This window comes from Mesoplodon densirostris, chromosome 4 (genome assembly GCF_025265405.1).
Source record: "Mesoplodon densirostris isolate mMesDen1 chromosome 4, mMesDen1 primary haplotype, whole genome shotgun sequence".
NCBI lineage: Eukaryota > Metazoa > Chordata > Mammalia > Artiodactyla > Ziphiidae > Mesoplodon > Mesoplodon densirostris.
Genome location: NC_082664.1, coordinates 136,711,780 through 136,732,699, shown reverse-complemented (window position 1 = coordinate 136,732,699; position 20,920 = coordinate 136,711,780). Strand labels below are relative to the sequence as shown.

The window sequence follows — 20,920 nt, the reverse complement described above, 5'->3', positions numbered from 1 at the left end:
AGCAACTAGGCCCGTGAGCCACAACTACTGAGCCTGCGCGTCTGGAGCCTGTGCTCCACAACAAGAGAGGCCGCGATAGTGAGAGGCCCGTGCACCGCGATGAAGAGTGGCACCCGCTTGCCACAACTAGAGAAAGCCCTCGCACAGAAACGAAGACCCAACACAGCCAAAAATAAATAAATAAATATTTAAAAAAAAAAAAACTTGTACCCAAATGTTTACAGCAGATTTATTCAAAATACCCAACTGAAAATACCCAGACATCTGTCAACAGGTGAATGGTCAAATAAACTGTGGTATATCCATACTGTGGAACACCACTCAGCAACAAAAAAGAATGAGTATTCATACAAACTACAATCTGGATGAATCTCCAGGAATTATGCTGAATGAAAAAATCCAGTCCCAAAAGGTTACATACTGTTTGATCCTATTTATATAATGTTCTTGGAACATGTTCTATTTTAAAGCTGAAACATAATTCACACAGCATAAAATTCACATTTCACAATTCATGACTCAGCAGTTTTTTAGTACATTCACAGCGTTGTGCAACCAACACCACTACCTAGTTCCAGAACTTTTTTTTTTTTAATAGACTATTATTTGGAGCAGTATTGGGTTCACAGTAAAACTGACAAGAACAGAGTTCCCAATAAACACTCTGCCCACACACATGCACAGCCCCCTCACTATCAACATCCCACACCAGAGGGGACATTTGTTACAATCAATAAACCTACACTGACACATCATTAACACCCAAAGTCCATAGTTTACCTTACTGTTCATTCTTGGTGTTATATATTCTATGGGTTTAAACAACTGTATGATGACATATATACCTACCATTACAATATCATACAGAGTAGTTTCACTGCCCTAAAAATCCTCTTTGTTCTGCTTATTCATCCCACCCTCTCCAAAACCCCTGGAAACCACTGATCTTTTCACTATCCCCATTGTTTTGCCTTTTCCAGAATGTCATATAGTTGAAATCATACATTATGTAGCCTTTTCAGATTGGCTTCTTTCACTTTCATGTCTTTTCATGGCTTGATAGCTCATTTATTTTAGCAATGAATAATATTCTATTTTCTGGATTATTTATCCATTCACCTACTGAAGGACATCTTAGTTGCTTACAAGTTTTGGCAATTATGAATAAAGCTGCCATAAACATCCATGTGCAGTTTTGTGTGTGGATGTAAGTTTTCAACATTACAGAACATTTTTATCACCCGAAAAAGAAACCCCATACCTGTTAGCAGTCACTCACCATTCCACTTACCCCTCAACCACTAATCTACTTCCTATATGTGTGAATTTACAGATTCTAGATATTTCATTTAAAAGAAATCATACAATATGTGGCCTTTTTGTGTTTGGCTTCTTTCATTTAGCATAATGCTTTCAAAATTCACCTATGTCACAGTACATATCAGTAATGCATACCTTTTTATGGCTGCATAATATAAAATTGTATAGATATAACATATTTTGCTTATCCATTCACAAGCTGATGGGCATCTGGGTTGTTTCCACTTATCTGGCTATCATGATTAATGCTGCTATGAACATTTGTGTAGAAGTTTTTGTGTGGACATAGATTTCCAATTATCTTGGTCATATGCTTAGGAGTGTAACTGCTGTGTAATATAGTAACTATGCTTAACTTTTTGAGGAACCAAACAGTTCTGCACAGCCACTACACCATTTTACATTTCCAGCAGCAACGTACAAGGGTTCCAACACTTATTTTCCTTTTTTTCTTCTCCAATTGCAGCAGTCCTCGTGGGTCTGAAGTGGTATCTCACTGTGGTTTTGGTTTGCATCTCCCTAATGACTAATGATGTTGAGCATCATTTTTTGTGCTTATTGCTCACTTGTATATCTTCTTTGGAGAAATGGCTATTGAAATCCTTTGCTCATTAAAATTTTTTTTCTTTTTACTGATGAGTTGTACATGTAATGTTCTTTACGTGACAAAATTATAGAAATGGAGAACATATTAGTGATTGCTACAGTTAGGGATGAGGTAGGGCTGGACAAGAAAGAGAAGGGTATGATTACAAAAGGACAAAACGTGGGATCCTTGTGATCATGGAACTCCTCTGGATCTTGGCTATGGTATTACATATACAAAGCTACACATGTTATAAACTGTATAGAACTAAACACACACACACACACACACAAGTAAAACTGGGGAAATCTGAACAAGACTGGTGGATTGCATCATTGTTGATATCTTGTTTGTGATATTGTACTATACTTTTGCAAGATGTACCATTGGGAGAAATTGGGTACAGGATATATAGGAACTTTATGTATTTTTCTTACAACTTCATATGAATCTATAATTATCTCAATAAAAATTTCAATGAACAAAAAGCAACAGAAAGTACTGATGTGGACACAAAGCCATTGGAATTCTTATACATTACTTGAGGAAATGCAAAGTAGTGCAGTAACGCTGGAAAATGATTTGGTAATTTCTTATAAAATGAAACTTACACATACCATATGACCCAACCATCCTACTATCAGATATCTATCCAAGAGAAATGAACATTTATGTTCATACAAAAGTTTGTATTCAGTTTTATTCACATTTGCCCAAAACTAGAAACAACTCAAATTTACTTCACACTGTGAATGGATAAACAAACTGTGCTACATCCATATAATAGAACACTACTATACTATTGAGCAATTAAAATGAATGATTCATGCAACAACACAAAATCTTAAATTTGTTCTGCTAAGTGAAAGAAGTCAGACCCAAAAAGTGACATATTACATAATTCCATTTATATGATACTATGGAAAACATAAACCTATTGGACAAAAAAGAAATCAATGGTTTCCAGGGATTGGGGGGTGGTATGAGTGGTTGATAAAGGGGAAGCATGAGGGGACTTTCGGTGTGATGGATTGCTTTGTATGACATTGTGATGGTGGAAACAGTAATCTATGCATTTGCCAAAATCCACAGAACTGTACATAACAAAGAATGAATTTTATAATATGCAAATTTAAAATGAAATCAACTAGTACATCCATACTATGTACTACTACTTAATAATAAAAAGGAATCAACTGTTGACACATCCAACAACATGGATGAATCTCAAGAGCATTATGTGGAGTGAAAAAAGCCTATTCTAAAGGCTACAGACAAAAAAAAAATGGTTCTGAAGAACTTAGGGGCAGGACAGGAATAAAGACACAGATGTAGAGAATGGACTTGAGGACACAGGGAGGGGGAAGGGTAAGCTGGGACGAAGTGAGAGAGTGGCATGGACACATATACACTACCAAATGTAAAATAGATAGCTAGTGGGAAGCAGCCGCATAGCACGGGGAGATCAGCTCAGTACTTTGTGACCATCTAGAGGGGTGGGATAGGGAGGGTGGGAGGCAGACACAAGAGGGAGGAGATATGGGGATATATGTGTATGTATAGCTGATCCACTTTGTTATAAAGCAGAAACTAACACCATGGTAAAGCAATTATAAAGCAATTATACTCCAATAAAGATGTTTAAAAAATAAATAAATAAAGGTTATAGACGTATGATTCCACATACGTATGGAATCACATGCAGGACTGTTTATATAACATCTTTTTTTAAAAAATAAGGTTCTTGAAATAGCAAAATTATAGAGATGGAGAACAAATTAGTGATTGCCAGTCATTGTGGGGTTTGAAGGAAGTGTGTGACAATAATGGGGTAGGTAGCATGAATGAGGTCTTGGTGGTGATGGAATAGTTCTGTATCTTGAATGAGGTGGTGGTTGCATAAATCTACACATGTAATAAAATGACATAGAAATATATACGCATAACATGGCAATGTCATTTTATAGGGTTGATATCATATTACAGTTGTGTAAGATGTAACCATTGGGGGAAACTGCCCAAGGGCACAGTGGACCTCTCTGCACTATCTTTGCACCTTCCCAAGGATATGTAATTATTTCAACATTAAAAAAAAAGAAATCAATCAGATTGATTGAGGACAATCAGTCAGATTGGGGAGGACAATGGAATGCAGGCTATAACAAATTAACTGTATTAAAAATCAATCACAGGGCTTCCCTGGTGGCGCAGTGGTTGGGGGTCTGCCTGCCGATGCAGGGGACGCGGGTTCGTGCCCCGGTCCGGGAGGATCCCACGTGCCGCGGAGCGGCTGGGCCCGTGGGCCATGGCTGCTGAGTGGGCGCGTCCGGAGCCTGTGCTCCGCAGCGGGAGAAAAAAAAAAAAAAAAAAAAATCAATCACAAAAAAACCAAACAAACAAAAATCAATCAAATAACCACAATGGAGGAGATAGGTAGGAGTGGACATAAGTAACTTTGGAAAAAAGTTTGACTAGATATTGCAAGGCTAAAGACACAAAGAACTGCACCCAAGTCTGTATTGTAGTAAGTAAATTTGTTGTTCACAAGGGTGCAGGTTAGCAATTCTGAAACTATTTGTATTCTAGGGTTGAAAGAATAAATAAATATATTGTAGATAATGAGAGCCAGCTTTCTTTTTGTTGGGAGAACGCAATTACAAATAAGGAAAGGGGAAAGACTAAAATGACCCCTATGGTGGCAGACTGGAGTCAGCAGTACCAACTCAGGCTCATGGGCTTTTTTATTAATAAATACATGCAGAGAGACAGACACACAAATGTAAACACAGATGTGTGTGTATGGTTGTTTTCTAGTTTGTTTTCTAGTTCTTTCCACCTAGAGGGAGTAGAGCAGTAAAACCCCAGTAATAATGAACACGTCCAGCATTCAGACCTTGGTTTCTAAATAACATTTTCCAATAAAAGGGACCGAGTCTTCTTAGAGAACTGGTTGATTCCAAGGCAAGGAAAGAATAAGCTGAGCCTGGAACATCTTGTGGTGCCAGAAAGCAAGTAAACTGCATGTGTAGAGAGGGCCACGTGGCAGGGAATGTCAGCAACCTCTGGGAGATGAAAACTTCAGGCTTACAACTACAAGAACATGAACGCTGCTGACAACTTAAACGGGCTGAGAAGAGGCCCCAAGATCTAGATGAGAATGCATCCCATGGGAATGCATCCCACCTTGATTTCAGCCTTGTGAGACCAAGCAGAAAATCCACCTACATACCATGCCTGGACTTCTGACCTACAGAAATTGTGAGGTAATAAATGGATATTGTTTTAAGCCACTAAGTTTGTGGAAGTTTGTTACACAGCAACAGAAAACTAATATAACAAATGAACTATAGTCTTCAAAACTGTCAAGGTCATGAAAGACAGAAAAAAAGGGAGGAACTCACAGAATGGAGGAGACTAAGGACACCTGACAACTAAATGCAATTTGTGATACTGGAACAACAACAACAAAAAGGTGTTAGTGGAAAAACTGATGAAATCTGAATAAATCTCACAGTTTAGTTAATAGTATTGTGGCAAGGCTAATTTCTTCATTTTGATAATTATTCTATGATTATGTTAGACGGTAACATAAAGGGAAGTCAGGTCAAGGGTATTATTTTTGCAACTATTCTGTAAAACTAAACTTATCTCAAAAAGTTAAAAATATGCATATGTCCAAGTTCTATCTGCTGAAAAGACCTAGAACCAATATAATAAGCATATCTAACACCCAAGAGTAATAAGCATATCTAAACCCAAAATTGTCTCCAAATATTATTTCCACTAAATGATAATAGAACTCCTTGGTACAATGCCCAATTCCAGGTATGAAGCAAGAAATTTACAAAACGAACCTTGTATTAGGGTTTTCCAGAGAAACAGAAACAATATAATACGGAATCGGCTCAAGCAATTATGGAAGCAGGCAAGTCCCAAGATCTGCAGGGTGAGTTGGAAAGCTGGAGACAGAAGCCAGCCAATAGTTTAGTTCCAGTCTAAGGTCAGAGGCCTGAGAGCCACTGGTGTAGTTCCTGTCTGAAGGCTGGCAGGCTTGAGACTCAGTAAGAGCTGTTTCAGTTCAAAATCTGCTTTACTCGGGCTTCCCTGGTGATGCAGTGGTTGAGAGTCCACCTGCCGATGCAGAGGACACGGGTTCGTGCCCCAGTCCGAGAGGGTCCGCATGCCGCTGAGCGGCTGGGCCTGTGAGCCGTGGCCGCTGAGCCTGCGTGTCCGGAGCCAGTGCTCCGCAACGGGAGAGGCCACAACAGTGAGAGGCCCACGTTGAGCAAAAAAAAAAAAAAATCTGCTTTACTCAGTCTATTAATTTAAATGCTAATCTCATCCAAAAACACCCAAAATAATGGCTGACCAAATATCTGGGCACCCCATGGCCCAGTCAAGCTGGCATGTAAAATTAACCATCCCTAGCCTGTAACACTGTATTCTGACAAAAAGCAAGGAAGCTACCACAAATAAAGGGAGTCTTGTCAAAAGGACACAGAAGCAATAAAAGGGCATCCATTGGCCAAATGTAGGACAATCTGAGCATGAAAAAGAATAATAAATACAATTAATTCAAGTATATAAAGGCCCATGACTCCAAAAAAAATTTTTTTTAAAGGGAAAAAGTCCAAAGCTCAAGAAAACAAAATTTTAAAAAGCAACATAGGCATACACCAATGGAAGTGACTAGGGCACCAATTCTTACTCTGAAAATTATTTATCTCCCTTTCCAGTAAAAACTATATCTCAGGATACCAAATTACGCTAATTGATGAGGGAAAGTTCTTTACAGAGGAATTGCAGCTAAATAAATGTGAAAGGAACACCAAAATTAGAAAATCAGTGTTTTGCAACCCTAATAATGAAAAAGATTCATTGGTGAAACCAAATATTAAAGTTTGATGGGGGGCTTCCCTGGAGGCGCAGTGGTTGAGAGTCCGCCTGCCGATGCAGGGGACACGGGTTCATGCCCCGGTCCGGGAGGATCCCACATGCCGCGGAGCGGCTGGGCCCGTGAGCCATGGCCGCTGAGCCTGCGTGTCCGGAGCCTGTGCTCCGCAATGGGAGAGGCCGCAGCAGTGAGCAGCCCACGTACCACACACACAAAAAAAAGTTTGATAGGGATCTTTACAATGGAGGAACCAGGCTATCTCATTAAACCCACTAATCAACATTAGCATCAACATCAGCACCAGTATGTCTGCTGGTGGGATAAAATATCAAGGATAGCATTGCCATGGAGTCACAGCCAAAAGAGTTGTACCTAAATCTAATCATGCCCTTAGGGCTAACTTTCATTTAGAGGAAATAGAAGAGATAGGGGAACAAAGTAAAGGAACCACTGAGGAAGCAAATAGATAAATTCAGAAAGTGGGATATCCTATTAAACAACTGTCCTAGCTTCTTTAACAAGTTAAAAACATGAAGTTAAAAAAAAAAAAGCACAGGGAAGGGTTGTTTTAGATTAAAAGGGACGTGACATAACCAAATACACTGGATAAACCTTGTTTGGATCTGATTAAACCAAACCAACTGTAAAAGCAGTCTTCTGACACAATCACAGAAATTTGATTATGGAATGGTATTAAATGATACCTTGAATTTATTTATTGATAATTCTACCAGGTAAGATAATGGCATTATGCTGCTGCTATACAAAAATAAATCCATGTTTTGTAAGATGTATACTGAAGTATACAAGAGAGAGTTGACATGATATCTGGGATTTTCTTTAAAATTAAAGAAAAAATAAGAATAAAAAGAATAGGCAAAAAAGTCTAATCCCCAAGGATCTTCTTGCTCAGGGTTAAAAAGTCATGTCTAAGCTTCTGGAATTTGAAACTCAGAAGGATGAATACCACTTTTAAAACTTGGTTTTGCCATTCCCCACAATACCTTACAAAATGTTGAACATATAGCAGACACTCAAAAAATACTGAAATATCAGAACATCTTTTTCACATTTATGAGAACTCATTTCTTTTCTTGTTGGTTTCCCTTTTTCTACCTCCCTCATCCCTTAAAATATGCACTGAAAAACTGTCTCCACACTTTAGTAGTTGCATACCTACATATTATACCTGAATTTTTCAAGGCAGTATTTCAAAAATCAAAAATACAAGTAAATTCATAGCTAATAAATAAGTGTTCATTTTCTACCACTTAATGTACATGTTTAATCTCAATAACTTCAAAAAAGGTATTCTTAAATTTTTGTCTTTAGAATTTTAGGGAAAGGAACAGAATTATACTTATGTGAACAAAACTGTGGAAGTTAGTAATTATGGATTTCATATTTATGAAGAAAATAACCTGAGTGCTTACTCTTCGAGGCACTGTTCTAAGGGCTTTGCCTGTATTAACTGATTAATTACTAAAACAATCCTATGAAGTAGGTACTATTATTCTTCTCACTTTCTAGATGGGACAGAGAAAGTAAAAGCAAACTACCCAAGTTTCCACAGCTAACAAATAGGAGTACTAGGACTCAAAGACACACAGTCCAGCTCCAAAACCCCAGCTCTTTACCACTACACTGGCCTGACTCACTGGGAGACATCCTTTGCCTGATACTTAGTCTCTCTACTCAATTCCAGTTGGCTTTCATTGTTTCCAAAGAGAAAATGAAGGAAAAAAATGATATAAAAACGAATAGTAAAACTTACCTTTTGAATGGCCTCTTCCATATCCAACTCAAATTGTTCATTCTGTAACAATCTGAGGAACCTTTTGCGCTCAGCCCGGTCATCATTCTCATTCTGCACCATTTGGTCCTTGATTTGATTCTTTGATTCTTGTAGCCTTTGTAGTGCCCCGACATGCAATTTTTTGCAATAGTTTACATCTACTAATTTCTGATGCTTTTCACTAGAGCTCAGAGTTCTCCTTTTGGAAGCCTAAAATGGGGGTGGGGGGTGGGGGAAAGCATACTTTGGTGATCCAGGATCTAATTTTTTAAAATATACTGATGTAGCCCCAGAAACAAATGACATGAAGATAGCTAACAGTAAAAAACGAAAGGCTTTTGGCTTCCTTCCTAAATTCAAAGAAATATATCATAATAAAAAAGCAAATGTGGTAGGTAAATACATGATATATCAATGAAGCAGGTTCCCCATCTTATATATAAGGCATGAAAAGTTAAAGCAACTTGACCCAAGTTTCCTCAGCTAATAAACAGCCATACTAGAATTCAAAGACGGGCAGCTGAGCTCTATAGACCCAGCTCTTTACCACGACGGAGGGAATTCCTCCTCATTCCACCCTCTACCCCTTCCCCTTTGGCTGTAAAGTGAGGTTCAAAAGCTGGTCATGTCAACCTGGAAGAAATGGACAAATTCTTAGAAAAGCACAACCTTCCGAGACTGAACCGAGAAGAAATAGAAAATATAAACAGACCAATCACAAGCACTGAAACTGAAACTGTGATTAAAAATCTTCCAACAAACAAAAGCCCAGGACCAGACGGCATCACAGGTGAATTCTATTAAACATTTAGAGAAGAGCCAACACCTGTCCTACTCAAACTCTTCCAAAATATAGCAGAGGGAGGAACACTCCCAAACTCATTCTAGGAGGCCACCATCACCCTGATACCAAAACCAGACAAGGATGTCACAAAGAAAGAAAACTACAGGCCAATAACACTGATGAACATAGATGCAAAAATCCTCAACAAAATCACTTTAAAAGGATCATACACCATGATCAAGTGGGGTTTATCCCAGGAATGCAAGAATTCTTCAATATATGCAAATCAATCAATGTGTTACACCATATTAACAAATTGAAGGAGAAGAACCATATGATCATTTCAATAGATGCAGAGAAAGCTTTCGACAAAATTCACACCCATTTATGATAAAAACCCTCCAGAAAGTAGGCATAGAGGGAACTTACCTCAACATAATAAAGGCCATATATGACAAACCCACAGCCAACATCATTCCCAATGGTGAAAAACTGAAAACATTTCCACTAAGATCAGGAACAAGACAAGGTTGCCCACTCTCACTGCTATTATTCAACATAGTTTTGGAAGTTTTAGCCACACCAATCAGAGACGAAAAAGAAATAAAAGGAATACAAATCAGAAAAGAAGTAAAACTGTCACTGTTTGCAGATGACATGATACTATACATAGAGAATCCTAAAGATGCTACCAGAAAACTACTAGAGCTAATCAATGAATTCGGTAAAGGAGCAGGATACAAAATTAATGCACAGAAATCCCTTGCATTCCTATACACTAATGATGAAAAATCTGAAAGAGAAATTAAGGAAACACTCCCATTTACCATTGCAACAAAAAGAATAAAATACCTAGGAATAAACCTACCTAAGGAGACAAAAGACCTGTATGCAGCAAACTGTAAGACACTGATGAAAGAAATTAAAGATAATACAAACAGATGGAGAGATATACCATATTCTTGGATTGGAAGAATCAATAATGTGAAAATGACTATATTATCCAAAGCAATCTACAGATTCAATGCAATTCTTATCAAACTACCAATTGCATTTTTTACAGAACTAGAACAAAAAGTCTTAAAATTTGTTTGGAGACACAGAAGACCCCGAATAGCCAAAGCAATCTTGAGAAAGAAAAACGGAGCTGGAGGAATTAGACTCCCTGACTTCAGACTATACCACGAAGCCACAGTAATCAAGACAATATGATACTGGCAGAAAAACAGAAATATAGATCAATGGAACAGGATAGAAAGCCCAGAGACAAACCCACGCACCTTTGGTCAATTAATCTATGACAAAGGAGGCAAGGATATACAATGGAGAAAAGACAGTCTTCAATAAGTGGTGCTGCAAAAACTAGACAGCTTCATGTAAAAGGATGAAATTAGAACACTCCCTAACACCATACACAAAAATAAACTCAAAATGGATTAAACACCTAAATGTAAGACCGGACACTATAAAACTCTTAGAGGAAAACATAGGATGAACACTCTTTGACATAAATCACAGCAAGATCTTTTTTGATTCACCTCCTAGAGTAATGGAAATAAAAACAAAAATAAACAAATGGGACCTAATGAAACTTAAAAGCTTTTGCAAAGGAAAGGAAACTACAAACAAGACGAAAAGACAACCCTCAGAATGGGAGAAAATGTCGGCAAACGAATCAACGGACAAAGGATTAATCTCCAAAATATATAAACAGCTCATGCAGCTCAATATTAAAAAAACAAACAATCCAAACTAAAAACAGGCAGAAGACCTAAATAGACATTTCTCCAAAGAAGATATACAGATTGCCAACAAACACATGAAAGGATGCTCAACATCACTAATCATTAGGGAAATGCAAATCAAAACTATAATCAGGTATCACCTCACACCAGTCAGAATGGCCATCATCAAAAAATCTACAAACAATAGATGCTGGAGAGGGTGTGGAGAAAAGGGAACCCGCTTGCACTGTTGGTGGGAATGTAAATTGATACAGCCACTATGGAGAACAGTGTGGAGGTTCCTTAAAAAACTAAAAATAGAACTATCATACGACCCAGCAATCCCACTACTGGGCATATACCCTGAGAAAACCATAATTCAAAAAGAGTTCATGTACCACAATGTTCATAGCAGCACTATTTACAACAGCCAGGACATGGAAGCAACCTAAGTGTCCATCGACAGATGAATGGATAAAGAAGATGTGGTACATATATACAATGGAATATTACTCTGCCATTAAAAGAAATGAAATTAAGTTATTTGTAGTGAGGTGGTTGAACCTAGAGTCTGTCATACAGAGTGAAGTAAGTCAGAAAGAGAAAAACATATACCGTATGCTAACACATATATATGGAATCTTAAAAAAAAAAATGGTTCTGAAGAACCTAGGGGCAGGACAGGAATAAAGGTGCAGACGTAGAGAATGGACTTGAGGACACGGGGAGGGGGAAGGGTACGCTGGGACAAAGTGAGAGAGTGGCATGGACTTATATACACTACCAAATGTAAAATAGATAGCTAGTGGGAAGCAGCTGCATAGCACAGGGAGATCAGCTCGGTGCTTTGTGACCACCTGGAGGGGTGGGATAGGGAGGGTGGGAGAGAGATGCAAGAGGGAGGGGATATGGGGATATATGTATACATATAGCTGATTCACTTTGTTATACAGCAGAAACTAACACAACACTGTAAAGCAATTATACTCCAATAAAGATGTTAAAAAAAGGTCACGTTTTTCTAATGTAGATTTAATAGGTCAACCCGCTGCTATTTATTCATTCGCTCTCTCCTGGACGTTCATTTCCACTCATATGTTCAGCGGTTCTTAAACATTTCCTAAATTTCCAGATGTGTGGGAAGCAAGATTTTTACCGGGCGGATTTAATATACTGTGGAGAAATGAGAAAAAAAGGCTTGAAGCCACCAGGAGCGTCCCTTAAATAATAGCACCTGAGGTCTCTGAAAACAAATACGAGTTTCCCACTTTATTCTCAGATTGGGCACTTCAAATCCTTTTTTAGAAGCAGTTTGGCTCTAAACTAGAATTAAATCAATAGACAACCAAGTAGTCCCTTAAATAATAGCACCTGAGGTCTCTGAAAGCAAATACGAGTTTCCCACTTTGTTCTCAGATTGGGCACTTCAAATCCTTTTTTAGAAGCAGTTTGGCTCTAAACTAGAATTAAATCAAGAGACCACCAACTAGTTTTAAGACCCCCGACAGGCTCACCATCTCGGCCGACGAAACTCCCCCTCTCCCGCTCTGGCGGCCACCAACTTAGGCGGTATACCAAGACGCCGTTAGAGCTCTCCGGTTTTGATACGGTCTCCCGGCAACTGCCGCCGCAGCGCGCCAGCCACCCGCGAAGGCCGCCGCCTCCCATTGGGCGCAGCCCTATCCAATGAGCGCTGAGCTTCTTGGGAGGCTTGGCAGGGCGGCTACTTCCGTAAGTTTTTTGTTTTTGTATTTCCATAAATTTTAAGGAGACGGGGGTGGGGGGCGCGGGGGGTAGTCCAAATGTGTCCTGAGGCAAGCCCTTTGCAGTCTGTTAGGAGCCAAGATTCCCCTCAAGCCATTATCTGTCGGTTTGGTGGAGTTGGGAGCCAAGTTGAGGTGTGGAAACTGTTTACAGAGAAATACGGCAAACTCCTGTCTAAGACATGAGGCCAAAGTCACTTTCCGTGCACAGAACTTACTGCAGCCTCAATGCAGGTTCTGCAGGGTTGATGACGGCATTCGTCCTCGGCAGTGGCAGGCACGGTCACGGTCTCCCTAGCTGAGAAACTGTGCACTGTGGGGGACCCACAGAAGCTGTTGGTAAGTTGGGTGAATAAAATATATGGGCCACATGGATCTTATTCTATGTAATACAAGGTCCAGGTACCAATGAGAGAGCAGACGGATGATGGCAGGATTTTGGTTAGGTTTATTTTATTGGCAAGTTACACACTGAAGTCCATTTTAAATGGAAGAACTTAAGAACAGGAATGGGTCAGAGAAATTAGTCAAATATATTGATTTTAGAGATAACATATTTAGAGAAATCTTGTCCAAACTGAAAAAAAAATTTTTCTAAGGTAGTTAGCATGTGAACTTGGCTTAGTTTATGCTAATTTGAAGTCCATCTTGTGTAGCAATATGTCTGCTTAAAGATTAATTAAAAATAAGACTTATGGTTTCAGCTCCAAAATATAAAAAACTTGGAAGCTGTCACTTCCCTCCTTACTACCAGATAAAGCTGGAAAAACTCGAAACTAATGACTTTTCTTGCATTCATCATAAAACTGAGGTCACAGGGCAACCCATCACCCTGAAATGTGGGGAAAGGTAAATCCAGAGAGTCACAGTCAAGACCTCCTTACGTGGAGCAGAAGCCCCTGAAGCCATGAATTAGGAATAATTAAATGGTAATTTTGATGGATTGCTGGAGACTGAGTATGGACTAGAATCAGTGAAACTAGTGGGGGCTGCCATGTTAGGGAGGCCTCCACACTTCTCTGGGTTTTGTCTCCAGGAATCTCACCAGGTTGGTCACAATGAAGAACCGAAGAAGATGGCCCATGGTCCTGGCAGGAGGCTGAGAAGAAGAATCATTGTGAAATATGTCCAGAGCCTTCTCCACAATAAAGGCTTACTTTACAGAGGAAAAGATTTTACCAGAGCCTTATTCTACCTGGGGCAAGGACATTTCTCTGCCTCCAGCCTTCCTGTCTCACCTAAGTGGACAAAGGGGATCTAAGAAATATTCATAAAGGTCACAGCCCAGGGGCACAGCTTAACTATAAAACCATAAAATGCTTCCCCTTTCCCACACTTTATCACCACACCAACAATGCTCCACTGTAATAACAGTTGATTACAGCTGGAAGTCCTTCAAAACACACTCTAACAAGGAATTCTTAGGGAATCCAAAGACAACAGGAGACAAAAACAAAAACAGAGGAATCTGAAGCCTCTGGAACCTACAGCTACAGCAAACATTAAACACAGCTTAACTCCTAGCCATATAATAAAAAACCTCACGCTAAAGCCCTGTTTACCTCAGTTCCCGTTACCCAATATACCGTGTCCACCTTTCAACAACAAATTTCAAGGCTAAAGGCAGATTTTTAAGAGGCAAGGGAAAGCACAGTCTGAAAAGCAAAGTAAGCATCAGAACTAGACTCAGCTCTCACACACATTTGGAATTGAACAGGAATTTAAAATAACTATGATTAATATGCTAAGGCATCTGACAGACAATGTGGACCGCATACAAGGACAGAAGATTAATTTAAGCAGAGACATGGAAATGGAAGAATCCAAAGGAAATTCTAGAAATCAAAAACACTGTAACAAATGAGGAATGCCTTTAATAGGATATCAGTAGACTGGACACCACTGAAGAGAGAATCAGTGAGCTTGAAGATATGTCAATAGAAACCTCCCAAACTGAAATGCAAAGAGATTAATAGCAAATAGATCACCCTAATGGGCTTTTAGACCTCACCTTAGACTCATATTGTTTTCTAACATCAGAAGGGACTTGTGCAAGTGTATGTGTGTCTGTGTATAGGGAGAATATTGTCAATGTTTCTGTCTTTTGGGAGTCTTATAAACCCAGTTACTACAAAAGTAAAATTGACAACAGGGTGTGTACAGTACAAAACACTTTGAAACCAGGATGTAACTATTATTTGCATTTAATCCCCTGTTATTCTAGCAACTTCCAAAAGAACTCTACGAAAATCATGGCTTATGTATAGCTTCTCTTAAAGTAGCCTCTAATTAAACCTTGTTGACTGGGCAGTCAGCAGAAATTTTGTTGTTGTTGTTGTTGTTGTGTTTGTTTGAGGTATGCAGGCCTCTCACTGTTGTGGCCTCTCCCGTTGCGGAGCACAGGCTCTGGACGTGCAGGCTCAGCGGCCATGGCTTAAGGGCCCAGCTGCTCTGTGGCATGTGGGATCTACCCAGACCGGGGCACGAACCAGTGTCCCCTGCATCAGCAGGTGGACTCTCAACCACTGCGCCACCAGGGAAGCCCTGTTGTTGTTATTTTGAACACTAATGTATCCCAAGCATTTAAAATAGTGCTTGGCATATAGTAAGTGATAAATAAATATTTGTTAAATGAACAAATGATTGAAATTATATTACTTTTATGCACACAAGAGAAAGCTCTACCAGAAATAACTTTGAAGAAATATTGTTCTTCATCAGTTAGAGTTTTATTAATTTTATTTATGTTTTCAAAGAGCAAACTTTTGGTTTTATTAATTTTTTTTCTATTTTTTTTTTATTTACAAGTCCATTGTTTTCTGCTCTTACCATCATTATTTTCTTCTGTGTTTGCTTTGGGTTTAATTTGCTCTTCTTTTTATAGTTTCATAAGGTGAAAGCTTAAATCTTTAACACCATTCTTCTTTTCAAATATAAATGTATAACTTATATTTCCCTCTAAGCCCTGCTTTAGCTGCCTCCCACAGATTATGTTGTGCATTCTCATTTGTTCAATTCAGAATATTCAGAGACTTTGTCTTTGACCCATGAATTATTTAGAGGCATTTTGTTAACTTTCCAAACATTTCAGATTGTCCAGGTGTCTTTTTGTTATTGATTTCTAGTTTAATTCCATTATGGTCAGAGAACACACTCTGTATGATTTCAAATCTTTTTAATTGAGGTTTGTTTTATTGTTCAGAATACTGTCTGTTCTGGTGAATGTTTCATGTGTCCTTGAAAAGAATATATATTCTGATGTTTTGGGTGAGACGTTCAATAAGGTCAAGTTGATTGAGAATGCTGTTCAGGTATTCTATATCGTTACTGTATTTCTGTCGATTTGCTTTATTAATTACTGAGAGGAGTGTTGAGGTCATCAAGAATAACTGTGGATTTGCTTATTTCTCTTTTCAGTTCTTTTTTTGCTGCATGTGTTTTAAAGTTCTATTGTTAGATGTATACACCTTTAGGATTATTATTATGTCCTAAAAATATTTTGACATTAACATTCTGAAATGACCCTCTTTTTCCCTGGTGATAGTCTTTGTTATGAAGTCTTTTTGATATTAATGTAGGCACTCCAGATTCTATTTAACTAGTGTTTACATAATATATCTTTCTCCTTGCTTTTACTTTTAATGTGTCTTTACATTTAAAATGGCTTTCCTGGGCCTCCCTGGTGGCGCAAGTGGTTGAGAGTCCGCCTGCCGATGCAGGGGATACGGGTTCGTGCCCCGGTCTGGGAGGATCCCATATGCCGCGGAGCGGCTAGGCCCGTGAGCCATGGCCGCTGAGCCTGCGCGTCCGGAGCCTGCGCGTCCGGAGCCTGTGCTCCGCAATGGGGGAGGCCACAACAGTGAGAAGCCAGCATACCACAAAAAAAAAAAAATAAAATAAAATAAAATAAAATAAAATGGCTTTCCTGTAGATAGTGTATAGTTGGGTGTTGCTTTTTTATTCAATCTGACAATCACTATCCTTTAATTGGTTGTTTATGCCATTTATATTTACATATCATTATGGATATTATGCATGGATTGATATCTACAATTTTGCAAATTTTAAAATATTTGTTGCATCTGTTATTGATTCATTTTCTCTTCTTTTTCTTGCTTCTTTTTGATTATTTTTTGTGGTTCCATTTTATTTTCATTATCAGCTTATTATTTATACCTCTTTATTTTTTAGTGATTGCCCTAAGATTTACTATATATATGTATAAATGTATGTGTGTGTGTGTGTATACAGTTTACAACAGTTTAATTTCAATTCCTCCATCCCATCTTTTGTGCTATTGTTATCATACATTTTACTTACATATATAAATCCACAATACATAGGTTTCTACATATGTTAGGTGATTTGATAGTGTCATGAAGCTCTCAAATGCTCTGATTTTTCCTCCTCCAATCTTTCTATCTTTGTGTTTCAGTTTAGGTAGTTTTTATTGCTACATCTTCAAATTTTCTGACTCCTCAGCTATGTCAAGTCTTCTGATGAGCCTGTCAAAGGCATTCTTCATGTTCATTACTATTTTTTATCTAATATTTCCATTATCTCTTTCTTATACTTTCCACCTTCTCAGCTAAAAATACTCATCTTTTCACATATATTGTCTATCTTTTCCATTAGAGACTTTAGTATATTAATTATAGTATTTAAATTTTTCTGATAGTTTCACCATCTGGGTCATATGAATTTTGTTCTGTTGACTGCTTCACCTTTGTACACTTTTTACAGTGTTTTTTCTTGGTTTTGTGTGTGTGTGTGTCTCATACTTTTTGATTGAATGCCAGACATCATGTGTAAGACAGCAGAGACTGAGATACGTCATATTTATGCCTGGCAATAGCACACCTATTCTCCTACAGTGAATGTAGGAGGCTGACTCTGTATAGTCAGAAGTTGAGCTGGATTTGAACTTTGTGTTGCTTCGGTTATCTTCAGTGCACCACTGTCTTCAAATTTCTCTCGTGTTATCTTGTGCTTATGTTGGGGGTTGGTTTTCCAGATTGCTTCTCTCAACATTCCTGACTCACCCTTACCTTTAGGCCTTCCCTGTGTTCCTGCATGTCAGAGGTTCTCTCCATACTTGTCTCCTCCCCCAGCAGATTGCTTTTCTTTGTTGCTCCTGCTTACTAGCCAGGAGGTGGGAGGAAGGGGGTTCTCTGTTATCCTGGTCCAGTCTCAGCATTTTAGACAGGTCTTGGCACACTAGGTCTCTGTTGTCTCATATTGGAAAAACTTTCCTTAATGATAAGAATTCACTGTTTTCTTCTGGCCTTTAAGGAAAGTCTAAAACCATCAACCTGACCTGTAAAGGCTTATATATCTAGCCCTTCAGGTTTCTTCTTCAAACTTTGGCCAAAATGGACTTCTCTGAGCTCTTTCTTGTCAGAGGGCCTTTGTATGTGTGGGTTTCTGTCCTTAATAAGAGTATGTGATGACAGAGTCCACCAGCTGTCTTGCCAATGAGATAACACATGCTCTGGATGGCAGAGCAGAAAAAGAGAAGGAGCCTTGCTTCTTTATGACCACAGAGCTACCACACCAGCCCTGGGCTGCCTAACTCCTGACCTCATGCTATCTGACAGAAAAGTAAACTAGTTTGTCTAAGCCTCTGTGTCCTCTTCTCCACCCGTGATTCTATTACAGTTATCCAAATGAAATTCCTAACTGATACAACCACTATCTCTGTTTAATTTCAGGGGTGAAAATGATTAAGAAGAACAAAACTTTTTGCAGCATTAATTGCCTTTTAAAATCAAAATCAATGTTTGATTTTAAAGATTATTAGTAGTTAGAGTGGAAAACCTCTAATTTCCTTTCTCACATTTTCCTCTCTCCCTTCTTTATTTTCTAGAAGCTACTAGCCAGTTTCCTTCCTTTAATCCCTGTGATCTCAGAGTCTTGACTGCAATTTTTAATACTTGGCTTTGCTCTCCAAAATACCCATGCAACATGTTTGTCTAGTAATTCAATAACCCAGAGTCATGTCATTGCTATCTAAAAATTGGCACTTGCCATCTGCCTTTACAAGGATTAAGTCACCAGCCACTGCAGTAACTGACCTTCAATACACCCTGAAAGGAGTTCAGGGTGGAGATCAGGAATGAAGCACTCTGTGCTCTGGGAACAGCTAGCAGAACAGGCCTTCAGATAGTTAGAAACTTTCAGGAGAAGATTTTCTGAACCCAAATACTTGCATCTTCTCATATGCAGTAAGACACTAAAATCATTAACAGAGACATCTGCTCCTCATGACTAGCAGCAACCTTCATGAGACTAGCAGTCAAGTTTACTTTTTACAAAAAAAAGTAAACTTGACTGCATGTATCCACCTCCACTAAAATCACCTATAATACTGACCTTCCCCCCTACCTCTTCAGAGAAGTTCCTCACAGCTATTTGGGATGCTGTCTCCCAGGCTATAGCCCTCATTTTGCCCCAAATAAAACTTAACTCACAGCTCTTACATTGTGCGTTTTTTTCAGTTGACATCGTTTACAAATTGGATAAAAATGCCTTTCATATTTTCAAATACTTCTTAGATAAAAATGCTGAGTAAGACTGGGAGAACACAGAGCCCTGATATGCACTACTAGAGTATCTCTCCAGGTGGAACTAGATCAGCAAACTGAGTATGATCATTCAACAATTTACCAATGCACTAATTTTACTAATATACTACCAATATTTCTATACCCTTCTATAAGAATATAATGAGGGAATTCTCCAAAAAGACTTCTCTAAAGTCTAGATACGTTATGATTTCTTCATTTCCTTATCTACCTAACACAATCTAATTAATTGCTTGGCATCCATATGACAAATTCTTTGGTTGCATACACAGACTCAAGTCAACATTATTTATCTGAAATGCTCACACATCAATAAATAGAAATGTCTTTGAAACATTAACAGGGTACAAATCTGATCTTTAAATGTTTAGTTACTTGATGAAGGTAAGCTCTATCATGTACAATGGACTTCTAAATCACAATAGGATATTAGTTTTTGCAAGGAAGTATTTGTAACTTTGAGACTACTCATTAATCAAATACACAAAGTATGTCACTCATTGATATATAGATTATCTGTTTCATCAGGCAGTTAAATATATCAATACTATTTGCTTCTTAAAATATGCAATTAATATTTCATAACATCACACACAGCAGTAGTTTAAATGCAGTACTAATTGTCTAAATTTACCAAAATGTGGTTAGCACAGAGCCCTGAACATAGCATAGCTTAATAAATATCCATTGAAGGATTAACATTATATTTAGAATGTACTAATTTGAGTGTTAGGATGATTAGAAGGGTAATTCAGGTAGGGAATCTATTATGTGGTGGGGAGGGGGAAGCACCACATTCAATTAGTACAAATAAACTAAGGGGAAGCCATGTAGGTCATCAGAAGTTATGAGAGACAAAAAGAAGGATTTGTGGAATGGTTGCCACACTTTTAATCACAATAGTGAGGGGGAGCTGAATAAAACCAATAGGATTCTGACCAAGTACAATTCAAGTTCTCAGTTATAGAGTATTCACACTGTACTCCCGGTTGCCCTAGCAAAGGGACCTCTACCTTAAGGTAATGGCATTATAATAAGAACAAAGTGTACTAATTAAGAAACAGTGATTAAAGATTGAGCCATACATCATCAAGTTAAAACATGCAACAGTCACCTTGAAGGAAATTGTGGTTAAAAGGTATATACAGTTGACCCTTGAACGACATGGGTTTGAACTGCTAAGGTCTACATATACAGGGATTTTTTTCAATAGATACATACAGTACTACAGGATCACTGGTTGGTTGAATCCGCAGATGCAGAACGACAGGCACTGTGGGCTGTATGTGGGACTTGAGCATCTGTGGATTCTGGTATCCAGGGCAGGTCCTGGAACCAGTTGCCTGCAGATACCCAAGGACCACTGTATGTGGCAAAGACTCAGACCATGAGAAAAAGAATACAAAGCATGAATAAAAAGCTTCCGTTGAGCCTTGAAAGAGTTTCTGGGAGCTGCAAACCTTTTGCTCC

The 20,920-nt window shown here is 38.5% G+C and overlaps 1 protein-coding gene across 3 annotated transcripts in view; it reads right to left on the bottom strand.

Annotated features, from left to right (window-relative positions):
* MNS1 (meiosis specific nuclear structural 1) overlaps positions 1–20,920 on the bottom strand; it is a 103,881-nt gene that overhangs the window by 61,656 nt on the left and 21,305 nt on the right. For 2 of the 3 annotated variants that reach the window (XM_060097300.1, XM_060097301.1), the window contains exon 3: positions 8,575–8,805. In XM_060097300.1, the coding sequence (XP_059953283.1) occupies positions 8,575–8,676 (102 nt within the window). In that variant the 5' untranslated portion in view covers positions 8,677–8,805. Of the gene's footprint in view, positions 1–8,574; positions 8,806–12,617; positions 12,707–20,920 lie in introns of those variants that run through there. The other variant, XM_060097299.1, reaches the window with a different exon arrangement.